General features: G+C 53.4%; 1 protein-coding gene across 2 annotated transcripts in view; it reads left to right on the top strand.

Annotated features, from left to right (window-relative positions):
- USP16 (ubiquitin specific peptidase 16) overlaps nt 1-15,943 on the top strand; it is an 87,376-nt gene that overhangs the window by 15,999 nt on the left and 55,434 nt on the right. For both annotated transcript variants that reach the window (XM_075335022.1, XM_075335023.1), the window contains exons 3-6: nt 10,780-10,949; nt 12,497-12,600; nt 12,800-12,903; nt 15,680-15,870. In XM_075335022.1, the coding sequence (XP_075191137.1) occupies nt 10,780-10,949; nt 12,497-12,600; nt 12,800-12,903; nt 15,680-15,870 (569 nt within the window). The remainder of the gene's footprint in view (nt 1-10,779; nt 10,950-12,496; nt 12,601-12,799; nt 12,904-15,679; nt 15,871-15,943) is intronic.

Below are 15,943 nucleotides of genomic sequence, written 5' to 3' on the forward strand. Positions count from 1 at the left end.
GACAAATGGTCATCTAAGTTCCTTGAGGCTTTGCAGTCCAGACCGGGCCCTTCACAGGCCCCGGTAGTTTGTCTCCTCCAGGCCCTTCTCGGTCCGCGCCGCAGCGCGCTCCCAGGATAGCCCCTAGGCCCCAGGCGGAGGACTCCTGCCCGGACCGCAGCCCCAGACCGGCTAAGCGGCCTCGCTGGGACTCTTCCCCGGCCTCCTCACGCTGCTCTGGATCCTAGCTTGAGGACTCTCAGGACGACGAGGCGGACGTGGGAGCTCAGGGCTCTGACCCTGACTTCGCCCTTAACCTTGATACCCCTGAGGGGGACGCCTTAGTAAATGATCTTATCTCGTCCATCAACCAGGTGTTGGATCTCTCACCACCGCCGCCTCCTGCAGAGGAGTCGGCTTCTCAGCAGGAGAAACACCAATTTCAATTCCCTAAACGTACGCGCAATACGTTTTTTGATCACTCTAACTTCAGGGACGCTGTCCAGAAGCCCAGAGCGGTCCCGGACAAGCGCTTTGCTAAACGGCTCACTGACACGCGTTATCCCTTTCCACCTGAAGTCGTTAAGGGCTGGGCACATTCTCCCAAGGTGGATCCTCCAGTCTCTAGATTGGCTGCTAGGTCCGTTGTGTCTGTTGCCGATGGCTCATCCCTGAAGGATGCCACTGACAGACAGATAGAGCTCTTGGTGAAGTCTATTTATGAGGCCACGGGCGCGTCTTTCGCCCCGGCCTTTGCGGCCGTGTGGACTCTCCAAGCAATCTCGGCATGTCTGACTGAGATTAATGCTGTCACGCGGAACTCTGCTCCACATGTTTCGTCCTTGACCTCTCAGGCATCAGCATTTTTGTCCTACGCCATGAACGTCGTCCTGGACTCCGCTTGCCGTACGGCTGTAGCATCTGCTAACTCCGTGGTAGTCCGCAGGGCCATGTGGCTGCGCGAATGGAAAGCAGACTCTGCTTCCAAAAGGTTCTTAACTGGTTTGCCTTTTTCTGGCGACCGTTTGTTTGGCGAACGGTTGGATGAGATTATTAAGGAATCCTCGGGAAAGGACTACTCCTTACCCCAGTCCAAACCTAAGAGACCTCAGCAGAGAAAAATCCAATCGAGGTTTCGGTCCTTTCGTCCCCCCGCCAAGCCCCAATCCTCTTCGTCCAACCGGCCGGAGAAAGGCCAGAGGAATTCCTATGCGTGGCGGTCCAAGTCACGCCCCCAAAAGGCCGCAGGAGGCACTGCCTCCAAGACGGCCTCCTCATGACTCTCGGCCTCATCTAGCCACATCCTCGGTCGGTGGCAGGCTCTCCCGCTTTGGCGACGCCTGGTGGCCACACGTTCAAGACCGATGGGTGAGAGACATTCTGTCTCATGGTTACAGGATAGAGTTCAGCTCTCGACCTACGGCTCGTTTCTTCAAAACCTCCCCACCCCCCGCACAGGCCGACGCACTTTTTCAGGCAGTGGACGCTCTAAAGATAGATGGAGTTGTGATTCCCGTTCCCCTTCAGGAACGTGGTCGCGGTTTTTACTCCAACTTGTTCGTGGTGCCAAAAAAGGATGGGTCATTCCGTCCCGTTCTGGACCTCAAGCTGCTCAACAGACATGTGAGAACCAGACGATTTCGGATGGAATCTCTCCGCTCGGTCATCGCCTCGATGTCACAAGGAGACTTCCTAGCATCGATCGACATCAAGGATGCTTATCTGCATATGCCGATCGCACCCGAACATCAACGTTTCCTGCGTTTCGCCATCGGGGACGAACACCTCCAGTTCGTCGCATTGCCCTTCGGCCTGGCGACAGCCTCACGGGTTTTCACCAAAGTCATGGCATCCGTCGTGGCGGTCCTGCACTCTCAGGGCCACTCGGTGATCCCCTACTTGGACGATCTTTTAGTCAGGGCTCCTTCTCGGGTGGCGTGTCAACGAAGTCTTTCCGTCACTCTGGAGACTCTCCAGCAATTCGGGTGGATCATCAATTTCCCGAAATCCAAGTTGACGCCGACCCAATCACTGACTTACCTCGGGATGGAGTTTCATACCCAGCCAGCGTTAGTCAAGCTACCGCGGGACAAACAGCTTTCTCTGCAAGCGGGGGTGCAATCACTTCTTCGGAGTCAGTCACACCCCTTAAGGCGCCTCATGCACTTCCTGGGGAAGATGGTTGCAGCTATGGAAGCAGTGCCGTTCGCGCAATTCCATCTACGGCCACTCCAATGGGACATTCTTCGCAAATGGGACAAAAGTTCGGCTTCCCTCGACAAGAACATCTCTCTTTCCCTTGCAACCAAAACATCACTTCAGTGGTGGCTCCAATCCACATCTCTGTCGCGGGGAAAATCCTTCCTACCTCCAACCTGGGCCGTGGTCACCAAGGACGCGAGCCTGTCAGGTTGGGGAGCGGTTTTTCTCCACCACAGGGCTCAGGGAACCTGGAATCCAATAGAATCGTCCCTTCAGATCAATATTCTGGAGATAAGGGCAGTATATCTAGCCCTATTGGCTTTCCATCGGTGGTTGGAGGGCAGGCAGATCCGAATCCAGTCGGACAACGCCACTGCCGTCGCCTACATCAACCACCAAGGCGGCACTCGCAGTCGTCAAGCCTTCCAGGAAGTCCGGCGAATTCTGCAGTGGGTGGAAGTCACAGGCTCCACCATCTCCGCAGTTCACATCCCGGGCGTAGAAAACTGGGAAGCAGATTTTCTCGGTCGTCAGGGCATGGACGCGGGGGAATGGTCCCTTCACCCAGACGTGTTTCGAGAGATCTGTCGCCGCTGGGGAACGCCGGACGTCGACCTTATGGCGTCACGACACAACAACAAGGTCCCGGCCTTCATGGCTCGGTCTCAGGATCACAGAGCTCTGGCAGCGGACGCCTTGGTCCAGGATTGGTCGCAGTTTCGACTGCCATACGTGTTTCCCCCTCTGGCGATGCTGCCCAGGGTACTACGCAAGATCCGGTCCGAATGCCGTCGCGCCATTCTCGTCGCTCCAGACTGGCCGAGGCGGTCGTGGTATTCGGATCTGTGGCATCTCACGGTGGGTCAACCGTGGGCACTTCCAGACCGCCCAGACTTGCTGTCACAAGGCCCGTTTTTCCATCTGAATTCTGTGGCCCTCAACCTGACTGTGTGGCCATTGAGTCCTGGCTCCTAGCATCTTCAGGGTTATCTCAGGATGTCATTGCCACCATGAGACAAGCCAGGAAGCCTACGTCCGCCAAGATCTATTACAGGTCTTGGCAAATCTTCTTATCCTAGTGCTCTGATAACGGTTTTCCTCCATGGCCGTTTGCCTTACCCACATTCCTTTCATTCCTACAATCTGGAATGGACAAGGGTTTGTCCCTCGGCTCTCTCAAGGGCCAAGTTTCGGCGCTCTCCGTGTTTTTTCAAAAGCGTCTAGCCAGGCTTCCGCAGGTCCGCACGTTCCTGCAGGGGGTCTGCCACATGGTCCCACCTTACAAACGTCCGCTGGAACCCTGGGATCTTAACGGGGTCCTGACGGCTCTTCAAAAGCCGCCTTTTGAGCCGCTGCGGGATGTCTCTCTCTCCCGTCTTTCTCAGAAGGTGGCCTTCCTGGTGGCAGTCACATCACTTCGCAGAGTGTCTGAGCTTGCAGCGCTGTCATGCAAAGCTCCCTTCCTGGTTTTTCACCAGGATAAGGTGGTTCTGCGTCCTGTCCCGGAATTTCTCCCTAAGGTGCTATCCCCTTTTCATCTAAATCAGGATATCTCCTTGCCTCCCTTTTGCCCTAATCCAATTCACCAGTGTGAAAAGGATTTGCACTCTTTGGATCTAGTGAGAGCACTCCGGCTCTACGTGTCTCGCACGGCGCCCCTGCGCCGTTCAGATGCGCTCTTTGTCCTTGTCGCCGGCCAACGCAAGGGCTCTCAGGCCTCCAAGTCAACCTTGGCTCGGTGGATCAAGGAACCGATTCTCGAGGCCTACCGTACTTCTGGGCTTCCGCTCCCTTCAGGGTTGAAAGCCCATTCTACCAGAGCCGTAGGTGCGTCCTGGGCATTGCGGCACCGGGCGACGGCTCAGCAGGTGTGTCAGGCAGCTACGTGGTCTAGTCTGCACACTTTCACGAAACACTATCAAGTGCATACCTATGCTTCGGCAGACGCCAGTCTAGGTAGGCGAGTCCTTCAGGCGGCGGTTGCCCACCTGTAAGAGGGGGCCGTTTTCGGCTCTTTTTATCGAGGTATTCTTTTACCCACCCAGGAACTGCTCTTGGACGTCCCAATTGTCTGGGTCTCCCAATGGAGCGACAAAGAAAAAGGGAATTTTGTTTACTTACCGTAAATTCCTTTTCTTCTAGCTCCTATTGGGAGACCCAGCACCCGCCCCTGTTCCCTTCGGGCTGGTTTTTCTTTTGTGTACACATGTTGTTGATGTTGATTTTGTTCTTTGGGTTCATGGTCTTCAGTTCTCCGAACATCCTTCGGATTGAATTTACGGTACCCTAGACCAATTTATAAGTTTTCTCCTTCCTGCTTTTGCACCAAAACTGAGGAGCCCGTGATCCACGGGAGGGTGTATAGGCAGAGGGGAGGGGTTACACTTTTTAAAGTGTAATACTTTGTGTGGCCTCCAGAGGCAGAAGCTATACACCCAATTGTCTGGGTCTCCCAATAGGAGCTAGAAGAAAAGGAATTTACGGTAAGTAAACAAAATTCCCTTTATTCTCATCCATTTTGCTAGGACCGAGTTGCGGATTTTCTGCACATAAAGCTGTCTGATAAGCCTCCCTGAATGAGGCCCGTGGTTATTCTCACAAGTAGCTGATTTTTCTTTATCGTTCCTATGGGAGACCCAGACATTGGGTGTATAGCTTCTGCCTCCGGAGGACACACAAAGTACTACACTAAAAAGTGTAGCTCCTCCCTCTGAGCTTATACACCCCCTGGAGAACCAGATCTAGCCAGTTTATCGCTTTGTGTTCAGGAGGCATACATTCACACATGCATTCTCATCTGATTTTTCATTTTTGGAAAGAGTTTGAAGAAAAGCGGGTCCAAGCCTGGACCCCTGGCATGTCCCTTCTCACCCCACTGTGTCGGCGGTGCTGTTAAGGTTGATTCCAAGGCTGGAGCCTTACATGCCGTGCTCCTTCACTATCCCTCCTGGGCTCTGGCTTGAAGTGGGAGCCAGCATGGTTCTCCATGCTTGGCAGGAGACCGGTCTCCATCCGCAGCCCTTCAGGATCCTGCTGGACCGGAGCACCCATCCCCAGGGACTTGGAACCCCCTGCGTCTCAGCAAGCTAAGTACCTGAGACGTTTATTTATTGGGGGTCCCTGCACTTTATTGTGGTGGGAGAGTGTGCTGAGTGATTTTTGTGACATTTCCGGCGGGTTCTCTGGCTGTCGCCTGAGAACCGCGCCGATGGTGCCTGCGTGCCGGCCGCACCGCTCAAATTTAGGCCCCGGCTTCGCCGGAGGCCTACTTTCGGTTTCACTGCCCTCGCATGTCATTCATGCAGAGGGACAGTGCGGCTCCGCCCAGCGGCCGTTCTGCACAGGGGAGGAACACTCCTCACTGGGTACATGTCTCCTCCCTTGTAAGTCTCTATGGCCCTCCAGATCCCGCTCTCAGAGTAGGTCCCGCCCCCTCTCTTCGCTCCGGCGCCATTTTCTCAGCGTTTTCTCTGCGATCAGCACTGGCTGCAGCATCCCTGCTGAGGTGCTTGGGGGGTCCGGGCTTCGGGATCTGGAGGGCACACAACACCGCTCCAGCGGTCTGGTAAGCCACAACCTCTGGTTGTGGACCTCCTGTATATACTCTTTGGGGGTCGTTCTGGCAGAGCCCCCACTCCAGCAGCATGTCTCACACGAGGAGCAAGGCTCCAAAGCTGCATGTAAGCTCCTACTGCCTGAACCGAGCACCTATCCACATTGTGATGCCTGCTCTAACCTGGCGATGCCTCAGCCTGGAATCGCACCCCCAGTGGTCGCTCCGGCTCCTGTGGCTGAACCCCCGGCTTGGGTAGAATCCTTATCTAGGTCTATCTCCCAGTCTTTTGCCGACTCCATGGGACAGCTGTCCAGGACTTTGCTGAACATGCATCAGCCCCCTTCACAGGGTGCCTCTGCTGCTAGGGCTCTCTCAGCGGAGCTCACAGAGGATTCCTGATCTGGTCCCAGACCCCGTCCTCCTAAGAAGAGACGCAGGGCTCCCTCTCCTTCCTCGTCCCGCGGCTCTGTTTCAGAACCTGACTCGCAGGACGAGGAGGATGCCTTTACAGGGGGCTCGGAGACTAACTCCATGTGTCCCATTGATCTGTCTGAAAGTGACTCAGATGTTAGTGATTTGATTGCGTCCATTAATTCTGTACTGGATCTCAATCCGCCAGTATCAGAGGAGCAACCCTCTCTGGCAGAAAAGCACCAGTTTACCTCGCCTAAGAGGACAAAGAGTGTGTTCTTTAACCACTCCAGTTTTCAGGCCGCTGTGACCAAACCTAGGGCCTGTCCTGACAAACGCTTCCCAAAGCGTAGTTCTGATGACCGTTTTCCCCTTCCACCTGAGGTGGTCAAGGAGTGGGCTCATTCACCAAAGGTAGACCCCCCGGTGTCTAGACTCTCAGCCCGGACCGTTGTATCAGTGGCTGATGGCACCTCTCTTAAGGATTCCACTGACCGCCAGGTTGACCTTCTGGCCAAATCTGTATATGAGGCGGCAGGGGCCTCGTTCTCCCCATCTTTTGCAGCAGTGTGGGCTCTCAAAGCTATCTCTGCTTCTCTAGAGGAGATGCATTCCCTCACCAGGGAATCTATGCCCGAACTGGTTACCTTAACTTCCCAAGCTTCAGCTTTTTCATCCTATGCCATGTCTGCCATGCTGGAGGCTTCTCACCGCACTGCGGTGGCTTCGGCTAATTCCCTCGCTATCCGCAGGATCTTGTGGCTTCGAGAGTGGAAGGCAGATGCTTCCTCAAAGAAGTTCCTTGCTGGACTCCCTTTTGCTGGGTCCAGGCTGTTCGGTGAACAGCTGGATGAAATTATTAAGGAGGCTACTGGCGGGAAGAGTACTTCCATGCCACAAACCAAAACCAGGAAACCTGTCCAGGGTAGGAATCAGTCGAGGTTTCGTTCCTTTCGTTCCTCCAACTGGTCGTCCTCTAAGCCCTCGGCCTCGTCCACTAACTCAGCCAAGGACCAAAAATCCAACTGGCGCACAAAAGCGCGTCCACAGAAGACCGCAGGAGCTGCTGCCACTAAGGCAGCCTCCTCTTGACTATCTGTCCGCGCCAGCAACGTCCTTAGTCGGTGGCAGGCTGTCCCGCTTTGGCGACGTGTGGTTTCAACACGTCTCTGATCAGTGGGTGCGGGATATCATCTCCCACGGCTACAGGATAGAGTTCTCTTCCAGCCCGCCAAACAGATTTTTTCTGTCAACTCCCCCCTGCTCCAAGGCCGCCGCCTTCTCTCAGGCCGTGGCATCCTTGCAGGCCAACGGGGTAATTTGTACCGGTTCCCGCCCGGGAACGGTTCAGAGGTTTCTACTCAAATCTCTTCCTAGTCCCCAAAAAGGACGGTTCCTTCCGGCCCATCCTGGATCTCAAGCTTCTCAACAAGCCTGTTCAGGTGCGGTATTTTCGCATGGAGTCTCTGCGATCAGTCATTGCATCAATGACCCAAGGGGATTTCCTGGCATCCATCGACATCAGAGATGCCTATCTGCATGTGCCAATTGCAGTTTCACACCAGCGTTGGCTACGTTTTGCAATCGGAGAGGAACATTTCCAATTCGTGGCTCTCCCCTTCGGGTTAGCCACGGCCCCTCGGGTATTCACCAAGGTCATGGCAGCAGTGGTTGCGGTTCTGCACCTCCAGGGGTTGGCAGTGATTCCTTACCTGGACGACCTTCTAGTCAAGGCTTCATCCAGCGCAGACTGTCAGCGGAGTGTCTCGCTCACTCTCGCCACTCTAGCCCAATTCGGGTGGCTTGTCAATCTGCCCAAATCCACTCTGACTCCGACCCAGAGGCTCACGTACCTAGGGATGCAGTTCGAGACTCTGCCGGCACTTGTGAAGTTGCCCTTAATCAAACAGCAGTCCCTCCAACTGGCGGTGCGCTCTCTGCTGAGGCCCCGCCGTTATTCCATCAGGCACCTGATGCAGGTGCTGGGTCAGATGGTGGCGTCAATGGAGGCTGTTCCCTTTGCCCAGTTCCATCTGCGGCCACTGCAGCTGGACATTCTCCGCTGTTGGGACAAGCGGCCTTCCTCCTTGCACAGGTTAGTGGTTCTGTCGCCACAGACCAGGAGCTCTCTTCAGTGGTGGCTTCGGCCCCTCTCTCTGTCTCAGGGGCGCTCCTTCCTGGCCCCGTCCTGGGTGATCCTCACCACGGATGCCAGTCTATCCGGCTGGGGAGCGGTATGTCTCCACCACCGAGCGCAGGGCACTTGGACTCCGTCCGAGTCAGCCCTCTCGATCGATGTGCTGGAAACCAGAGCCGTGCTTCTGGCTCTCCTAGCTTTTCACCACCTATTGGCGGGCAAGCACATCCGAGCCCAGTCAGACAACGCGACAGCGGTTGCCTACATCAATCACCAAGGCGGGACACGCAGCCGCCTGGCAATGTTGGAGGTACAACGCATCCTTCAATGGACGGAGGACTCCAAGTCCACCATATCCGCTGTCCACATCCCAGGCGTGGAAAACTGGGAAGCAGATTATCTCAGCCGTCAAACCGTGGACAGTGGCGAGTGGTCCCTGCACCTGGCAGTGTTTCAGTCAATCTGCCGCAAGTGGGGCACTCCGGAAGTGGACCTAATGGCGTCCCGTCACAACAACAAGGTTCCGGTTTACGTGGCTCGCTCCCACGATCCTCAGGCCTTCGCCGCGGACGCTCTGGTTCAAGACTGGTCCCAGTTTAGTCTGTCCTACGTGTTTCCCCCTCTAGCTCTCTTGCCCAGAGTTCTGCGCAAGATCAGAATGGAGGGCCGTCGAGTCATCCTCATTGCTCCGGACTGGCCCAGGCGAGCTTGGTACCCAGACCTGCTCCATCTGTCCGTAGAGGTGCCGTGGCATCTTCCGGACCGTCCAGACCTTTTCTCACAAGGTCCGTTTTTCCGCCAGAATTCTGCGGCTCTCAGGTTGACGGCGTGGCTCTTGAGTCCTGGATCTTGACGACTTCCGGTATCCCCCCTGAGGTCATCTCCACTATGACTCGGGCCCGTAAGTCTTCCTCTGCCAAGATCTATCACAGGACTTGGAAAATTTTCCTGTCCTGGTGTCGCTCTTCCGGCCATTCTCCTTGGCCTTTTTTCCTGCCGACCCTTCTGTCTTTTCTACAGTCCGGTCTGCAGCTGGGACTGTCCCTCAACTCTCTCAAGGGACAAGTCTCGGCTCTGTCAGTGCTGTTCCAGCGGCGTCTCGCCCGGCTGGCTCAGGTCCGCACCTTCATGCAAGGTGCGTCTCACATCATTCCGCCTTACCGGCGGCCCTTGGATCACTGGGACCTCAATTTGGTTCTCACGGTTTTGCAGAAACCCCCCTTTGAACCTCTTAGGGAGGTTTCTTTGTTTCATCTTTCACAGAAAGTGGTCTTTCTAGTGGCCATAACTTCCCTCAGGAGAGTCTCTGATTTGGCTGCGCTCTCTTCGGAGTCACCTTTTTTGGTTTTTCATCAAGACAAGGTGGTTCTCCGTCCGACTCCGGACTTTCTCCCTAAGGTGGTTTCTCCTTTCCACCTTAACCAGGACATTACCCTACCTTCCTTTTGTCCGGCTCCTGTTCATCGCTTTGAGAAAGCGCTGCATACTCTAGGGATTAGGTCGACCATTTCGGATGCCTACCAGTGTTCTCAGGTGCCTCTCCCGCTGGGGATCAAGGCACACTCGACCAGAGCTGTCGGTGCCTCTTGGGCTTTCAGGCACCAGGCTACGGCTCAACAAGTCTGTCAGGCTGCCACTTGGACTACCCTACATACCTTTTCAAAGCACTATCAAGTGCATGCTCATGCTTCGGCAGATGCGAGCTTGGGCAGACGCATCCTTCAGGCGGCTGTCGCCCATTTGTGAAGTTAGGCTCCGCCTACTTCTCAGTTTTTCTGTTTATTCCCACCCATGGATTGCTTTGAGACGTCCCAATGTCTGGGTCTCCCATAGGAACGATAAAGAAAAAGAGAAGTTTGTTTACTTACCGTAAATTCTTTTTCTTATAGTTCCGTATTGGGAGACCCAGCTCCCTCCCTGTTGCCTGTTGGCAGTTTCTTGTTCGGCGTGTTATCACCGGCTGTTGTCGTGGACAGAGTCTCCGGTTGTTCCGGTTCTTGCTCTGTTTTTACTTCTGGGTGGCTATTCTCCTTCAGCTTTTGCACTAAACTGGCTAGATCTGGTTCTCCAGGGGGTGTATAAGCTCAGAGGGAGGAGCTACACTTTTAAGTGTAGTACTTTGTGTGTCCTCCGGAGGCAGAAGCTATACACCCAATGTCTGGGTCTCCCAATACGGAACTATAAGAAAAAGAATTTACGGTAAGTAAACAAAATTCTCTTTTTTTTTTTTTTGTAGATCTTCTGCTGCACAATGTCTATGTGGTATAGATTGAAAAGTGTAAAATCCGTGCTGAATCTTATACAAAAAATGACAATGTGAATCCCCCTTAAAAATCTGTCTTTGCTATCTTTTTCTGCCTGGAACATCTCTCTCTGCACACACTGTATTCCTCTGCCGATTTTCCACTTGGAAAAATTCTTAAGTCGAAAATCCAAAGTGTGGTGTGAACCTCTACTCTATGGACGGTGGGTCCTCACTAAAGATCTCTTTCAGGGCCAGCGTGCAGACATATCCGGAAAGGAGTGGAGGAAGGAGCGGTGAAGAGGGCGCTGGTCAACGTGGAGTGGAACGTGTGTCAGGACTGCAATACAGACGGCAGGGAGAAGGCGAGCGCCGAGGAAGAGGAGGATGTGGTCTGGATCTGTCTGAAGTGCGGGCACAGGGTAAAGACTCTGCTCCGGTCAGGGGGGCTTCTGGCTCCTTTTTATGGCCTGGGTAGTATGATCTGTGCGTATGTACTGTCTGATCCCCCTTTATCTATAATAATGGGGGGGGGCTTTTTAACATTTTTACTAGTAGAATCGCTGAATTCTCCATCTTGATGACAGCAGGAAGATTCCTGCAGGTCAAATGGGCAACCGTGTGTAACAGGGACGGGACTGGCCGGCCAGTGAGCGCTGCTCTTACATTACATGGCCGGGATGGTCAGTGAGCGCTGCTCTTACATTACATGGCCGGGATGGCCAGTGAGCGCTGCTCTTACATTACAAGGACGGGCTGGCCAGTGAGCGCTGCTCTTGCGTTACACGGCCGGGCCGGCCAGTGAGCGCTGCTCTTACATTACATGGCCGGGATGGCCAGTGAGCGCTGCTCTTACATTACAAGGACGGGCTGGCCAGTGAGCGCTGCTCTTGCGTTACACGGCCGGGCCGGCCAGTGAGCGCTGCTCTTAAATAACTTCTCTTTTTAAGGGACCCAGTCAGGTTTGAAGTGAAAACCCCTCAGTGACACCATTTTACAAACAGCCCCCCCCCTCCCCACCACAACATATCCATCACTGCTGTCAGGCCGTTTATTAACCCTTCAGGAATTAATACAAAGGGGCCTGAGAGGAAAGAAGTGTCATTTTACCTAAAATAGAACTATTGACCAGGCCCTTTTCCGTCAGACGTTAAGGCTGTTATTTGGCCATGAATTGCCATGGCAACCATGAGGAACGCACACTCCTGGTGTCTCGGTGCTGATGGGGCCTACACACTTTGTTAACCATCTAGATGTCGTCGTCACTATTGACAGCAGCATCTAAAGGGTTAAACTGCCATGGTCTGTGCCAACACCGATCATGACTGATGCAGCAGGGTGTCAGCTGTAGTGTACAGCCAACAGCAGCTCCATTTTCACCTGTCAGGGGAGGGGTTGTGCTATTCATTTATATCTCAGGTTATATTGGTGGGTTAAAAACAAACTGTTCTTTACTCGCCCTCCCCAGGTCCAGTAGTTGAGTCTCTGCAGATGCTGCCTCTTGTGTCCATTTATTGCCTGCAGCCCTGACCTCACGGTGACAGCGCTGCAGCCAATCCCTGAGCTCAGTGGATCATGCCCGTGGGCTTGCGCAGTGCAGCTGAGCTCAGCAATTGGCCGTGGGACGTCAGAGCTGCAGGCAATGAGACACCGGGAGCAGCAGGGGAGATTCAGCACTGGACCTGGTGAGGATGAGCAAAGCACTTAAGAAAACAAAAAACACAAAAAAGGTGCTCCTGGGGAGAAGGATTTCCTGAAGCCATCAAACCTCTGAGGTGTACCTCGCAATGGGTCTTTTTGCTCCATATACATGATGCAATGATGAAACAGCCCCCTCCCCAAAAGCCACAAGTTTTATGGTTGTTGTGCCCAATTTATGGAATAACAGTATGTTCCTCTATATAAAATAATACCGCCACCCCCCCTTACTGCCTTTGTCGTCCCATTTTTGTCCTTTCTCTTCTTGCAGGGCTGCGGCAGATATTCTGAGCAGAAGCACGCGCTAAACCATTACAACACCCCGAGATCCGAGCCGCACTGCCTGGTGCTCAGTGTTGGAGACTGGAATGTATGGTGAGACATAGCAACGGCTGCAGTGTAAAGCATAGTGGAGAGAGAGCAGCAGCCTGAGGAGGCAGGTTTTAGACTAGTTTAGACCTAAGAAATTATGAGAATTGAGCTGTGATGCAGGGCGGGGTGCGCCGGGGTCTTATGTACTTCTGCCACACGATGACGAGGATGCGGCTCCTTATTCTTGGTTATTCTCTGTAAGGTGCTACCTGTGCGATGGGGAAGTCGAGCACAGCAGCTCGGGGCGGCTCCGGCAGTTGGTGGAATACATCCAGAAAAAGGCCAAGTGCAACGTCAGAGCTGGAGGTAACGGTTTCTAGGTGGGCGAGCGAGCCCCGGGTGGGTGGGTGGGCGAACACCCTTAGTTCACACCTGGCAACTTCCGATCACTGGCCGGAGAGGATATATAATACAGCACAGGACTACACCAACATCGGGCAACATGCTGGGAGGTGTAGTTTTATAAATAGCCAGAGAGCCTAGGGTTAAAGTCCATAACTGAATGGCAAAATAGGGCCCCGGCTCAATCCTTGATTTTCAACTTGCATAATATTCAACTAAAGGCCGCTTTACACGTGTTGATTTCTCGTGCGATTGCACCCGCCCCCATTGTTTGTGCGGCATGGGCAATTCGTTGCCCGTGGCGCACAATGCTGTAACCCCCGTCACACGTACTTGCCTTCCAAACGACCTCGCTGCGGGCGGCGAACATCCACTTCCTGAAGGGGGAGGGACGTTCGGCGTCACAGCGACATCATACAGCGGCCGGCCAATAGAAATGGAGGGGCGGAGATGAGCGGGACGTAACATCCCGCCCACCTCCTTCCTTCCGCAGATAAGCTGTGTTCATCGTTCCCGGGGTGTCACACGGAGCGGTGTGCTGCCTCAGGAACGATGAACAACCGGCGCACAGAAGAACGTTTGATTTTTTTTTTTTTTTTTTGAAAATGATCAACGTGTCAACGAGCAACGATAAGGTGAGTATTTTTGCTCGTTCACCGTCGCTCGTAGCTGTCACACGCTACGATATATCAAACGATGCCGGATGTGCGTCACTTACAACGTGACCCTGCCGACATATCGCCCGATATATCGTAGCGTGTAACGGGCCCTTTAAGGGATATTCCCTCAGCGCCGCGCATTAAGGGTCATCTACTATCGTCAGTATTGTGAAGGAGAACAGAGGAGCGGGGAAATTTGTGCGCCTTTTGCACTTCTATTTCCCCGCTCCTCCGTTCTCCTTCACAATACTGACGGTAGTAGGTGACTCTCTATTGCCAGCCACACAGCAAAACGCAGAAAGAATTGAAATGCTGCAGATTATTAGTGCAACAATATCTGCAAAGAAAAACCCTGGACGTGTGCCTTACACTTCTGAGTTCTCAGGCTTTGCTGGCACGAGGATTTACTTAAAGATTTGTGAAAATCTGCAAGAAAAAAAAGCAGTTAAAAAGCATGGGTTTTTTTCAAATGTTTTTCCTGCCAGAACATGCAGATTGTTTGCAACCAAATCTTCAGCTTCCATTTTGGGAGAAAGCAGAGGCTTCAGGAAAATGTAGTATCACGAACCACATACTGGGCGATTAAGTGTGTTTTCCCACGATTAGTGTTTTGCAGCGTTTTTGATGTAGCATGCTTCAGATGTGTCCAAAACGCAGCGTTGTACAGTACAAGCACAGTGGATGGATTTCTGGAAATCCCATGCTGCCCACTGTGCTTGTTTTTTTCCGCAGCAAACACTGACCCGCAGTGCAGCTTTCCAGACCGCAGCATGTCAATTGTTTGCTGCGGATTCGCATGCGTCCTCCGTAGGGAGAACACACACGAGAGACCGCAGTGCACTGAACCCTGATCATTGGTACTCGCAGCCCCACAGGTCAGGACCCGCTACATAAAGGACACAGTGAGCCCTGATTATGGGCACACACCCTAAGGCGGGCTTTGCACGTTGCGACATCGCAAGCCGATGCTGCGATGTCGCACGCCATAGTCCCCGCCCCTGTCGCAGGTACGATATCTTGTGATAGCTGGCGTAGCGAACATTATTGCTACGCCAGCTTCACATGCACTTACCTGCCCTGCGACCGTCGCTCTGGCCAGCGACCCGCCTCCTAAGGGGGCGGGTCGTGCGGCGTCATAGCGATGTCACACGGCAGGCGGCCAATAGCGGCGGAGGGGCGGAGATGAGCAGGATGTAAACATCCCGCCCACCTCCTTCCTCCCGTATAGCCGCCGGCGGCAGGTAAGGAGATGTTCCTCGCTCCTGCGGCTTCATACACAGCGATGTGTGCTGCCGTAGGAACGAGGAACAGCATCGTACCTGCAGCGGCATTATGGAAATGTCGGAGAATACACCGATGATACGATAACGACGGTTTTGCGCTCGTTCATCGTATCATCTAGGATTTAAACACTACAACATCGCAAGTGGCGCCGGATGTGCATCACTTTCGATTTGACCCCACCGACATCGCACCTGCGATGTCGTAGTGTGCAAAGCCGCCCTAAGGGTCATCTACTACCATCAGTATGGTGATGGACAGCAGAGAAGTGGGGAAATAAAAGTGCAAAAGGCGGCACACGGCAGGCTCAGCAGTGCACAGTACTGGGTTTGCCAGCATATTTAGTTTTGAGGATGTTTTTGTATTTTTTTTTTTTTTTGCACGCCGGGAAAGAGGAGGAAACACATACTGCCATAGTATACTGCCATAATAAACCTTACTACACACCGGCATCCACACATGTATTGACACCAAGCAGATTATTCTCCCACGTCAGGTTCTATACTTCCAGTAGAATGACAAGCCATGCCCAAAAAGTATGGACTGTGACTCCCGGTCTGACCCCGGTGTCCCCTGACATGAACTCCGCAGTCTCTAAAGTGTATGTGGAGCTGTTGAGTTGGGGTCCGGGGACTGGCGGTAAATCCTGAAGCCGCTGTATGGACTCGGACCGTCTGTATTTGGCCTCACTATATCCAGTGATTGGAAACTTGAACAGATCAGGACGTTGCTGCAGGTTCTCTCGGATCAGTCTTTTCCTCCTTTATGTGTGTAATTGTTTTTTGTTTCCTATATTGAAGTTCAATCTGACCAAGTTATAAACACTACTGAAAACCTAGAAGAAAAGGAAACGCTTCAACCACGGGAAGAGTCCACGAAATCCACCACCAAAGTGGAAAAACCATCCGGGACATGTACAGACAGCAAGGAAGTCACCGTGAAGGGGCTGAGTAACTTGGGGAACACCTGCTTCTTCAACGCGGTCATGCAGGTAGGAACCTATAGGAATGTACCGTGTAGTATGGACTGCTAGGCACTAACACGTCGCAGGAGTTCAGCACCAA

This window comes from Anomaloglossus baeobatrachus, chromosome 2 (assembly GCF_048569485.1).
Source record: "Anomaloglossus baeobatrachus isolate aAnoBae1 chromosome 2, aAnoBae1.hap1, whole genome shotgun sequence".
Classification (NCBI taxonomy): Eukaryota; Metazoa; Chordata; class Amphibia; order Anura; family Aromobatidae; genus Anomaloglossus; species Anomaloglossus baeobatrachus.